Source organism: Procambarus clarkii, chromosome 68 (genome assembly GCF_040958095.1).
Source record: "Procambarus clarkii isolate CNS0578487 chromosome 68, FALCON_Pclarkii_2.0, whole genome shotgun sequence".
Classification (NCBI taxonomy): Eukaryota; Metazoa; Arthropoda; class Malacostraca; order Decapoda; family Cambaridae; genus Procambarus; species Procambarus clarkii.
In genome coordinates, this window is record NC_091217.1 from 2,992,837 (window position 1) to 3,006,079 (window position 13,243).

The window sequence follows — 13,243 nt, forward strand, 5'->3', positions numbered from 1 at the left end:
TTATATGTAGGATTTAATAATCAATAATCATTTTAAGATATTACATTATTTTTTATTTTATGATTTACATTATTGTTTTATTATTGTACATTATAAACAAATGCTGCCACTTGTCATTCAGTGACCAAACAGCAAAGTTCAGTAATTTTGATTTGTCTGAATCAAATGATATGAAAACATAGCCCCCCAATTTTGGCCAAATTACCCAGAGATTCGAGTTAATCAGATCCAAATTAGTGTGTATTTCCTGTATATAGGAATAATGTTAAATGAAGATGATTTGTTGTGATATTTTTAAGGGATTTACATGGATAAATTAAGACATATTGTGCTTATGGAATTAATTCATTTTCAGACCATTTCTGATGAACAATTTAAACGTCTGTTTGATGCCTTGGAAATGAACACGAAGTTGGAAAGTCTTAGCATGTCAAATGTTGGATTGTCAGATCGACACTTAGATGCACTCGTAGTTTCCCTCGCTACAAACAACGTACTGAGGACGCTAAAGTAAGTGACAACATCCTTAAAGTCTTAAGCATATGTAAATAGTGGATCAAAGTTTGTGTTCTTTCATTTGATTTTTTTTCTATACATTTATAGTACAGTACATACTGTTTGGCTATTTTTTTTATTGCTGATATATATTTTCCAGATCTTTTTGTTTGGCTATTTTTTTAATACCTGTATAGGCTTATGGTACTTTTAGAAAACTTAATTGTATTTAATTCACTTTATAATTCAAAACTTAAGTTCTTTACTACATCTGAACAAGGGCTTCACATTCCTAGTGCCTTTTCTACATCTCATAATCATCATTACCAAATCTGTTAGTGTTACCTGTGAGAAAATAGGTTAACAGTACAGTTGGCCTTGGATTTGCACGAGGTATGCATTCTAGGAAAGCTGCACTCATGGTGAAATCACTCAAATATATTATAAAGCACATTCTGTTCATTATAGGAGTGCTAATGGGAAAAGTTGGTGTCCTGGGGACCCATCTTTCCATGATTACTTCACTAAAGGGAATAGTAGCCCTTCTCTCTTTCTGTATCACAGCCTTCTTGCTGTATATTACTTTATTTTCTGTAGTCTTTTGCCTCTTGTTTCCCAATAAAGTGAGGAAACAAGGTAATGATAATGCATGCCTACTGTGATAGTACAATATTGGATAAATAGAGTTGGATTCCAAATGCCACTTAAGAGAGTATCCATATTTTTCACTCATATCTCAAAAAATAGTGCTGAACTAGCCAATGTATGAATAGTGATTTCCAGCCAGAATTAGGTAGTGTAAGAGGGGCCAGTGGCTTCGTAGCTACCTATTTATTTTTTGGGTTTTGGGTACACTTAAATTTCTATTTTAGCTTCACTGTATTTAACACTAAAATGGTTATACAGTACGCACTTAAATTTTTCATCAGTTGAAATAAAAATTGACTATAGAATGCTTTTGAAAATATACCTTCTTACCTTTTTAAAAATTTCCTTTTGGATTAAGACATGAAAAGCAATATACAGTACATGTGAACGTAATCATATTCAGTGTTAAAATTACATAGAGTATCAACATTGCTGGTGCTATTGATTTAGAATACAATTGGATAGCCATGCACAGCTGCACTTCTTCCCCTTTCCCTTCATTCCCCACCCCAACCTGCCCATCATAACCTCTGCACTTGTAAAAATTGGTATTTGAATTGGTGAGAAAATTTAATGTTGGATGAGCAGACTGATCCCAGGAATTTGGGACCTCCCACACAATAAGAGGTTAAAGCAGGCTGCCCTATATTCTCTTGAGAGGAGGTGGGTGAGGGGAAGACATAATTTGTGGTCTTCAAGTGGATGAGGGATATGAATAGGGAAGATATAAGCAAGGTCTTGAAACTGTCAGACCAGGTCAGAACCCATAACAACAGTAGCTATAAGCTGGAGATGTTCAGATTCTGGAAGGATATAGGGAAGTATTAGTTTGGCAACAGGATGGTAGACAAGTAGAATAGGTTGCTGGCCAGCATCATAAAGGAAAATTTTGTAGCCAGTTCAAATAATAGTCAAATATTGTGTGACCTTTGTGTTCAAAGTGAATTTGATCCTGCTTCCCCTTGAATATGCCAATGTAGAACTTATGACATTATTTACTATGTTTCTAAAAAGCTGTTTAATAATCCTGTACTTTTTATTATCTGATGTAAAGAGTAATATTTTAAGTTATATTTGTTGCCAATATGTTTCACACTACAAATTTTTATATATTTCACATTATACATAAACTAAATAAATTACTGTAATTACATGTTGAAAGTAGCAGATGTAATATGGCCATACATTTGACAGTAAATCAGGTAATCAATTGTTGCACTCATAAACTCTTAATATAGGCTCTGCTTTCCATATACAGTAGTTCTTCTGACCATTTAACAGAATTTGACTCAGGTCATACATGATGATAAGCATGTATTTGGTAATTACAAGCACAGTGCTAACAACAGTGTAGAACGGCACCAAAAGTACATTGTATTAGAAAATGACAATTATTGCCTATTAGGAATTTTATCAGATATAAGAGATACATAAAGACCAGTGCTTCTGAAGGGTGGAATATGGGAAAAGGGTGAGATCAGGTGGTTAAATTCTGCTAAATCAGATGTAGATTTATAGGCAGTGGAATGTATCTGGCATATTTTTTTCCAAGCCCATAAAGGCCTGGAAAGTTTCCTGGCTTGATGTCTTACTGTAAGATACTGTATATATATTAAATCTACACACCTTCTGTCACTACAAAATTCATATTGTTTATACAGTAATTGATGAATTTGTCTGTGTCCTCTTCCAAGTGGAGAGTAATGTCACATCACAATGAATTATTTTTGTATAAACTGTATGATGTTATGGTAGTTGGAAAGGTTATCAAAATTACAATTATGAAACATGATAAGCAATGGTAAACATCTTGTACCTTATATGTGTGCCTTTTCAATGTTTTAGGTTCCGCTCCTCCATTCTCACTTTTGTGTCTGTGCTGAGGTCATCCTAATCCTTTCCACACTCTTATTTCATGGTATAAACAAGTGGTGACTAATTCACAGATACAATATTCAAATTCACTTGATGTTTATCTCACCCCTTGACACTTCACTTTAGGTTGTAAGGTAGGGCGGGAATAACCCACTCAGCTTTACACTCATACCTTTACCAATTAAATAACACTTCTCACGATTAGGATGAAAATACTGTACTCTCCCTTACTTCAACCTTTTCAAGTACAAAACAGTCTCATAGCATTTTAAACACAGGCTTATTAATAATTCAAGAGCTTTCTTTATCATGCTGTATCTCAAATCTCCTGTAGCAACAAAATAGACAATGCTTGGATGGTGAGAATAGATGAGAAAGTCAGTTTTTGTCTTCAAAACCTTGCAGTTCATTTTTGCAAATGTATATCCAAATATCCTTATTTGCAAGTGCACACAATAATTTGGTAGGATCACAAATTATGGACAATATCCCACCAGCTAGAGAACAAAGTATTGGTTTAATGAATACTGTATTTGTATTATTTACTTTATTCAGTTTAATCTTTTTTTAAATTACATAAATTTCGTACACATTGCTTATTTTTTATTTTAGCCTGGAGACGAATAACATAAGCCCGTCAGGTATTGTTCGAATTATGGAAGCTCTTCTAAAAACTCATTCCGTGGAAGAGATTCGTCTTGCAAACCAGGTACTGTAATACAAATCAGCCTGTTTAGAAAACCATCTTAATTTATACGAGAGAGTTATCCACATTTTTGTTTGATCATCTTCAATATGTACATTTGTTACATTTAATAAAATGCTTACATTCCTTTACTACAATTTAATGTTGCCAAAAGTTCAATAATATTATCCAAATGTTAGTCTAATTAAATTAAACTGGTGATTGATCACATTTCTATAGAACAAAATTATATGAGACTACTTTTCATTATTGGAAATTTATGTATATACAATTTGATAATCTTGGTATATAAACTGTCCATGTTTTGTAAAGATGTGTCCCTGCAAAAGATATATTTTACTTTTATATTAAGTAGTATAATTTGTATTACAGCGGGCGAGTGTTCTTGGTAATAAGATAGAGATGCAGCTCACAGACATTATTGAACAAAACAACACAGTCCTACGTGTCGGCATCCACTTTGAGTTCAACGATGCCCGCAACCGTGTCTCCAAGCACCTACAAAAGAATCTGGACACCTGTGAGTATGAAGCTGTTTCTGGCATCATTACATAAGGCATCAGGGCTCTACATGGATTCATCGCACCGCTGTTGTAATTTTAGTGCCGATGAATTTTATTATAAATATTATTAATTTGGTGTTGATAATTACAGTTGTTTGAAGCAGGTTTCCAGGTCTGATAAGTTGCAGATGTCATAATTTGGATTTGCAAGTTTTAAGGACATTTTAAATGAGGTAATATGCTTCAACAGGTTTTTTCTTTGCTCTGCTTTTTTTAGTTTAGTTGCACACACTAATTTCGCTCAAGCTTGGTAAGTTATGGAAACCCCTAATATATATTATCCGTTACAAAATCCTTTCATCAATTCCTTTGTTTGCAAGAATATGGCATCTGATCATATAAAAATATTGGCCTGAATTCTGTTGGGCAATATTTTAAGCATATTTAAAGAATGTAAATACTGTATGGCTTGCATTTCTAGGAATTGTATAGATTTGCTTAAATATCTTAGAATTATACACGTAATAAGAAAATAATTATATTCAGTGAGCATGAAGCCTCTGAAAGGTGGCATCTTTTTGGTGGTGTTCCCATAATTTTAGGGAATACTGTAATTGCATTTACCTTCAGTTATATCCCAAGACAAAAAAGTGATTTTGAGTTTGAAAATCTTCATTTTTATCTGTATTGTGTAAAATCCAATATTCACAACTAAACAGCCATGCAGAATCTCTAGAGAATATTTTGGATAATGTACATCTGTAGCCTTTCAACAAGAGGACTCAAAATATTCTGCATTTCATTTAAAGGCTGACACATACTATATGCAAGTCTGATATTTTCTTTATGCAGCTGCAGTAGAGGAATGTATTTCTGCCAATTTTTTAAAATTTGCCTTTGTAAAATAGGGTAACATGACTTGACACAAGCTCCCTATTGTTGTGAATATGCATTTAGTGCATCATCAATTGCATTTTTACTGTTACACTTGAAGTGGATTGTTTGATTGGAATGTTTACTCTTTTGCATTTGCAAAACAAGATATAAAATGAACCTCAATTTTGAGTTGGAAAATTATGTATTGAGAACAAAAATTTTGTAATGTAAAAAATGTTACCGAAAAGTGTGTAATAATCACGATACTATTGATCCAAAAGACTTTAAAGAAGTAGAAATTAAGCTATGCTTTGTATTATGCTTGATCAGTTATATACATTATCACCACCCCGTTTCCCACTGTCACAAGGTGGGGCTTAGTCAGTTACTTAGGTATCTGCTTCATATTTTAAAAGGATCTAAATATTGAGGTATGTATTTTGAATTCTTATATAAGTACTTGTTTCAAAAGTTGTATAGCCTAAAAGTTTCAGTAATCAGGGAATTCCTCCATAATTCTGAAGACTTCTAAAGCATTAAAGGCCTCATTAACAAATTATACTTAATAGTGGAAAAAAAAATGAAACATGGTGTATGGAATAGGATTGAGATGCCAGCTATAAGCTAAAGCTTGTTGGTCAAATTTTAGGTAAATAACAATATATAAGCATTTATGAACTTGAAAAGATATGTTCACAACAAAAGAATATTCACTAATGTTGCTAGCTTGCTTATTATCGCTATCTTTCTCCAATAGTCAAGTATCTGATGCAAAATGCATCAGTTTTATGTTATGTACTCTGCTTCCTCTTGATTTAAGTTCTAGCACTTTAGTTTTCTGATACTTATGTATGTACTGTATATAAACAGACTTCAGTTTTTATTTCTTCCTTGGTTACCCTCATCTTGTTGCTTATATATATACCATATATAGTGGTACAAATGCTTGCTTAAAAGTAATACACAAAATTTATTTGGCAAGCTTAATGGAAATTATATTTTTCTTGTAAAAACTTATTAGTTGCATAAAGCTGCTTTCTAACACCAGTTCAAGCAAATTATATCTTCCCTTTGCACAGCAGAATAAACAGGCAAAAGTGAGGAGGAGATAAGGCTGTCAAGAGCCCATTGCTTGTTGTTGTTGTTTTTTTTTCTTTTCAGCCTGAGAGCAGTGTGTTAGTAATATAGTGTAGGGTAGACTTCTCTTCTTCCCCATTCCATGTAAGGTTGGTGATCCATGTGGGGGGGTAGAGAATGCTCACCGGACAGTTCTTGTTGTTTGGGTTTGTTTCCCAACCCGGCCCTCCTGTTACTTTAATTGAGCCTGCTCCTATTTGGGTGAAATTGAGTTGATTTAGAGAATATTGCTATTGCATTTTGGCATATATCCCTCATGATATAGAATTAAAGTTTCTGGTTTGCTGCCTGTTGTTTGGTGTGGAACTGTGGACAGTTCTTGTAATACAAAATCATATAATGTCTGAATAATGTTTAAGTTGTCCTATATGTTTAGAATAAGGACTGTCCTTGGTTCCCCCTATTATACCTGTTTGTATTGTACTGCATTTTGTGTATGATTTATGCAGACTTTCTCTTTCAGTGGCTTCTGATCCTTAGTTTCCTCTTCCTAGCACTTATTTGTATTTTTGATCCTCTGATGGTCAGATCAACGCAAATCGCTGCATTAAGAGAACTGGTTTTAAGCTGTTTGTACACCCTACAATGTTATGTTTATGGCATTTTGTATCCTTGAGAAGTTGTGATGCTGATTCCCAAGTTGCCCAAACACTCCTCTACCCAGGCACCTCACAAAATGAAATACACGATAAACTATCCATATTTTTCCATATTTCCAGTCCGCATAGGGGGAAAGCCCCGAAAGCCAAATAGAGCAATGGCTCTGCTCAGAAAGGGCATCGCTATGGTTTGCCGAAGAGGATCTAAAGACAAATAGGAATCTATTCTACAACACTAATGGACAAGATCTTTAGGATCAGATGGTAGTATTTCCAAGGTACAGTGAAGCCTGCAAAGTGATGAGGAGAGCTCGAGCCAACATTTTGAGCTTGGCTTATTATTACTATATTTAGTATTATATTTAATATCATTATTACTAGAATTATTATTTAATTTTGTAGTTTTTTGAATTTGAATGTTGCTTTCATATTCTTTTAAGCAGAGCGAAGATTTATTCTAACGTGTGGGGGATAACCCATGGATTGTCTCTGGTGTTCAGTAGAATAGGTTCTTTTATTTTTCTTTAACTTGGGTAGCATAAATAATTCTTCTTCTTCTTCTCTATTTCTTTGTTTCACTGTGCACTGGCAGTCCGTGTTGGTGTCAGAGTGCGCAGAATTCCGCGGAAGGTGACAACAGAGGACGCAAGCTTTAGCTTCGTCTTGCCTCCTAACTCCCCTCCAGCTTCCCCCCTGCCCCCATCACCCACTCCCTCCCAGGATGAGGTTAATGAACTCCCTTCAGTAAATGGGGAGAGACAAGCAATGGAGAGCTTAGGAAATGAGGTGGCCTTTGAGGAAGATGGCTTTGATGATATGGAGGTGGGGAAGTAAAGGTGAATATGAGAATTAGGAGTGACGTGAGAAAAACAGTCGTCTTACTGTTTTTTCACTGTAGAGCTGCCACACATGGTCAGACATGAACCCATTTTGAGAGGTGAAATACAACATTTCTTTTAAAGAAAATTTATTGCAGTAGTTGTATATTCTGTAGTTTGAACAGGATAATTCAGAAATGCTCCAATATTCTTTAGTCTGGTGCTTTTAATCAGGAAATGTTATTTATTTAGAAATTTGTCATGAAATTATAATGAAACGAGTAAATTATTGTAAGTACAAATGTTGCAGTTGCCAAATTAAAATCTTGTTACATTACTCTGTACTTTCCTTATTTCTGGAAAAAAAAAATTATCATGTACATTTGCAGAAGAGTAGAAAGCAAGTGTTTAAAAATACCTTTTAATTAAATTGTGCATACAGTATTTAATTTTTGTCATAGTTGGTTTGAGGTTTGTGTTTGACCATGAATGGTTTCATCAGTATAGTACTGTAAGTGTGATCCCTCCAGATGCCTGTATAGTACTTAGGACAAACAGGACAATACATAGAGAAAGTTTGTTGTACAAACTCCCATACCTCGGCAATGATACCCATAGATCGTTAGCATATTTGTTTAGTGCTAGAATGTTGCATTGGTAGCATAATATGCACATTAAATATCTTACTAATGATGCTAAAGTTCATGCTGATGTAGGCTTAACTAATTAATTTTTGTCTTATTCTTATTTATAATTTTTATTCTTTCTAAAGTCTTTAAAAATTCACAAGATTTTTTTTTTATACATTTCTGTAGTTTACCAATTAAGTTCACATACTACATGCAGTCTAACCCTATAGAGTGCAGCTTGCATCACGAGATGTATAGGGGGTTAATCTGATGTTAACGCAGCTCAAGCTGTGAGGTTTTGCGGTGGGAATCTCTGGCTGTTACTACCTAATACTCTATATACATTGATATTCATTAAAAGTTATTACTTAAAACAAAATTTAATAAGTGATATTATTGCTCACATTTTTATTAAAATTAAATTTTTGTTATACTCCCTTGATTCCAATAAAGGAAAATGGGAAGTTATGTGAAAATTTGTTTGAATTTTAAGTATCTTCTTGAGGTTATCTCGAGATGATTTCGGGGCTTAGCATCCCCACGGCCCGGTCCTCGACCATGCCTCCTTTTTGTTACACCCCCCCAGGAAGCAGCCTGTAGCAGCTGACTAACTCCCAGGTACCTATTTACTGCTAGGTGACAAGGGCATCAGGGTGAAAGAAACATGTTGCCCATTTGTCTCTGCCTCCACCGGGGATCGAATCCGAAACATCAGGACTACGAATCCGAAGCGTTGTCCACCCAGCTGTCAGGCGCCCTAGGCTGACCAGATATATACTGTATATATAAGTACATACAGTACTTATTTATATATAACTAAGTTTACAGTACAGTATACAGTACTTAGTATATATAAGTACTGTACCAGATATATGCTGTGTATTATTATTGGAATTTACTTGAAATGAAATTCTCTTTATCCATGAAAATAAATGGAATTTGTTTGAAAAAACTTGCTTATTTTTAAGAACAATACTTGAAAATTTGGAACTTGGAAAATTGGCACATAGGGTATGACAATGGATGGAACAATTAATCCTTCCAGGGATTAACACACACTAATACAGTACACAATAATTTGATTTTATTCTTGATTATGTTTGAAGCATCTCGTTTTTTTTTTTTTTATTCTTAATCATCTTTTTAAAATATTCTTGGCCATTTTTTATTATTTATTTATTATTATTATTATTTTATTAACTACGTGCTTGTTGTGCTTCTAAAAATAGTTTGCTTCTAATTTATTTCCTTTGATGGAAACAGGGTTGTGTTTTTATTTTGGCTGCATTTTGTGTTATCTTTAACCTTTGGGAATCATTTGAAGAGGCATTGGGTGTTGGTTTTCACTCTCCGGTTTATTGGGTTCCTTGTATTTTATCTTCAGTAGGTGTTTAGGTGAGACATCATTCATTCATTCTGTTCAGTGTGTGTATGTATATGTGCACATATGAGGTGTATGAATAATAAAAAAAAAAAAATTATATATATATATATATATATATATATATATATATATATATATATATATATATATATATATATATATATATATATATATATATATGTCGTACCTAATAGCCAGAACGCACTTCTCAGCCAACTATGCATGGCCCAATTTGCCTAATAAGCCAAGTTTTTATGAATTAATGTTTTTTCGACTTCCTAACCTACCTAACCTAACCTAACCTAACTTTTTCTGCTACCTAACCTAACCTAACCGATAGAGATAGGTTAGGTTAGGTTAGGTAGGGTTGGTTAGGTTCGGTCATATATCTACGTTAATTTTGTCTCCAATAAAAAAAAATTGACCTCATACATAATGAAATGGGTAGCTTTATCATTTCATAAGAAAACAATTAGAAAAAATATATTTACTCAGGAAAACTTGGCTTATTAGGCAAATCGGGCCTTGCATAGTAGGCTGAGAAGTGCGTTCTGGCTATTAGGTACGACATATATATATATATATATATATATATATATATATATATATATGTCGTACCTAGTAGCCAGAACGCACTTTTTGGCTTACTATGCAAGGCCCGATTTGCCTAATAAGCCAACTTTTCCTGAATTAATATATTTTTTCTAATTTTTTTCTTATGAAATGATAAAACTATCAATTTCATTATGTATGAGGTCAATTTTTTTTTATTGGAGTTAAAATTAACGTAGATATATGACCGAACCTAACCAACCCTACCTAACCTAACCTAACCAATCTTTATAGGTTAGGTTAGGTTAGGTAGCCGAAAATGTTAGGTTAGGTTAGGTTAGGTAGGTTAGGTAGTCGAAAAACAATTATTTCATGAAAACTTGGCTTATTAGGCAAATCGGGCCTTGCATAGTAGGCTCAGAAGTGCGTTCTGGCTACTAGGTACGACATATATATATATATAATATATAATATATATATAATATATATATATATAATATATAATATATGTATATAATATATAATATATACATACACATATACACACACTGTACCTGTAATAGGTTTAGATTCATATATTGTAACCTTGCTCATGGGTTTAAGTGGTTGCCTGTAGGCTAGGCAAGAATTCTGGTTCTTAGATCTTTGTTATTTCTTGCTGTTCGATTAATTTATTTATTTATATATATATATATATATATATATATATATATATATATATATATATATATATATATATATATATATATATACATAAAATAATATACACTAAGTAATAGAATGCATCTTTGCATATAAAAAAATATTATACAACAAAACAATTGTATATACGTATACTAGTAAATAAAGTAGATAAACAAAATTAGGAAAAATGGAAAACCCAGCATTAAATGTAATGGAAGGCCTCTTTCTGGATGAGCCCCAGTGGCTCCCTGAATCTAATCTTGCCGAGATTGCTCCATGCAAATATACATCAGATGCAGGAATTCATTTTGGGCTATGGAGACCAGAGCCAAAACCTGGCTCCGTTCATAAGCATTCAGAAATTGAGAAGCTTTGCAGACAACTGGAGGGATAGTAAAGACAAAAGTCTTGAAATTGTCAAACAACTCTGTAAACCGTTCACACAGAAGAAAAACATTAAAAATTAGTGTAAAATTCATAGTACAGTACTTCATGCCACCACCAGGCAGTCCAGCTTCTGTACTCAGGCATCATCCTTGCTCAGTTCATTCACTGATACCCAGCTGGACAGTAGTGTTATGGCTCTTTTAGATGTAACAAGCCCCTCTGCTTCAAGCTAAGTGCCAGCCTTTCTTGGACTTGTTCCTGTGGGGACTATTTGATTTGTACCCTGTTCTATATTTTAGTATTTGCATCATGTTTGTGCTTTCTATCTGGCTTGTGTGGGCTTGGCTGTGTTGTGCTCTAGGCTGCATGCACTCTGGGTTCCTTCCCTGGGTGCCTGCTAACACCGTCCCTGCACTGACAGATATCTTCTCTGATATGTTTGCCCCTGAGAGGCGAGGCCACCAGGGTTGAGAGCCTCTCTAAGGGCTATTCATGAGTCTTTGACTCTTCTGTTTGGGCCTTTAGCTTGGGGAGTTTCGGTGTTTGTGATGGGGAATGCTGGAGCTCACGTGTTTTATACAAAATGTTGTTTTATACAAAATGCCAGTCATAGCCTGGTTGTTTTGGCTGTGCTTGGCATCTTCCTTTCTGGTAAGTGGCTTTAGTGCCTGGCTGTCCTGCTTGGCTAGCGGCATTCAGGCCCTGGTAAGCCTTCACGGGTCTTTGGTGTGGTTGGTTCAGCCTGTCGAATACACACTTGCCATGTGCGAGTTTGAAGGGTGCTCATCATCTTTGCTAATAGGCGATGGTCATTCTTTCTGCCTCTGCCATGTTTTTTGATTGAGTCAGTGACACCTATGGGCCAGTCCTGTGCAGTTTGTTCCCTCTAGGTTTCTGCATCGACTGATTCAGCTTCCAATGCAGAAGCTTTGAGAGCTAAGTTTGCTAGGGTTACGGGTTCGCAACATTGTAATCAGTTGTATGCCCTGGAGTTGCCCTCTATGGTGTTTTGGGATCCACAAGTGAAGGTGTTGGTGATCTCTACCTGGAATAAGATTTTTTTTTTTTTTTTGCTTCAAGGGGATAACTTTTCATGTATGTCCTCTTCCTGTGAGCGAGTATGATCATTTGTCTGCTCACCCCCCTTTGTGTTCGGTTCCAGATTTATTAGGTCTTTGTTAAACCTCCAGTTGTCTGTAAAGCTTCTCTTACTTTCTGGATGCTTTCTTGGTGTGGTGGCAAATTGTCACTCGCTCTGTATACCTCTGGGGGTGGGGGGGGGGGAGTTTTGGCTCTGGTCCCTCTGGGCCAAACTGAACTCTTGCTTCTGATGTAATTCGTTTGCATGGAGCAATCTCCACGAGATAGCTTCAGGGAGCCACCGGGCCTACCCCAGAAAACTTTGTTTTTTACCTGGAGATGACTATAGTAGGTTTGATTAACCTCTTATAAATGCAAAACAAACAGTTGATGCACAAGACACCTACATCCTGCTGCAGCATTAAGCTATAGATTGTCTACCAATATTTAAATGCTGTTTAACCTATTTATAATATTTGGGCCAGTGTCATTTATCTCTTTAGAATAAACATAGAAAAAATTACAGTAATTTGTGAGAAGAATCAGGACACTTGAGCTTGTAGGTTTGATGTAGGCAGAGTCCTGTGTTGACTTCTGAGGGAAGGAGAGTAGTCTTTTTTTCCTAGAGATGTTGCCAATTGATTGAATTCCAACTGGCTGGCAACCACCTTATATTGCCAAAGTTTGAATCGGCCCAGGCTAATAGTGAGCTTGGCCATAATTGGACTCTTGTGTACCAATGATGCATGCACATTCACCACTCATAGGGCTCATATTTCCAGTTTCATTCAACCATGGCTTAGGATATAGCCTTACACATCATTCCTGAGAAACCCATAGTGTCTGGTAGAATACTACAAACCATTTATA

The 13,243-nt window shown here is 34.9% G+C and overlaps 1 protein-coding gene across 23 annotated transcripts in view; it reads left to right on the forward strand.

Moving 5' to 3' along the window:
- The window catches only part of tmod (tropomodulin), a 134,475-nt gene that overhangs the window by 107,520 nt on the left and 13,712 nt on the right, over positions 1–13,243 (forward strand). For 16 of the 23 annotated variants that reach the window (XR_011223962.1, XR_011223963.1, XM_045769229.2 and 13 more), the window contains exons 6-8: positions 356–510; positions 3,631–3,727; positions 4,097–4,244. Coding sequence is in view for 18 of the 23 variants with exons in the window: in XM_045769229.2 (XP_045625185.1) it covers positions 356–510; positions 3,631–3,727; positions 4,097–4,244 (400 nt within the window). In the remaining 5 variants the exon portion in view is untranslated. Of the gene's footprint in view, positions 1–355; positions 511–3,630; positions 3,728–4,096; positions 4,245–6,959; positions 7,118–7,431; positions 7,676–13,243 lie in introns of all 23 variants that reach the window. The other 7 variants (XM_069310751.1, XM_069310749.1, XM_069310750.1 and 4 more) reach the window with 2 other exon arrangements.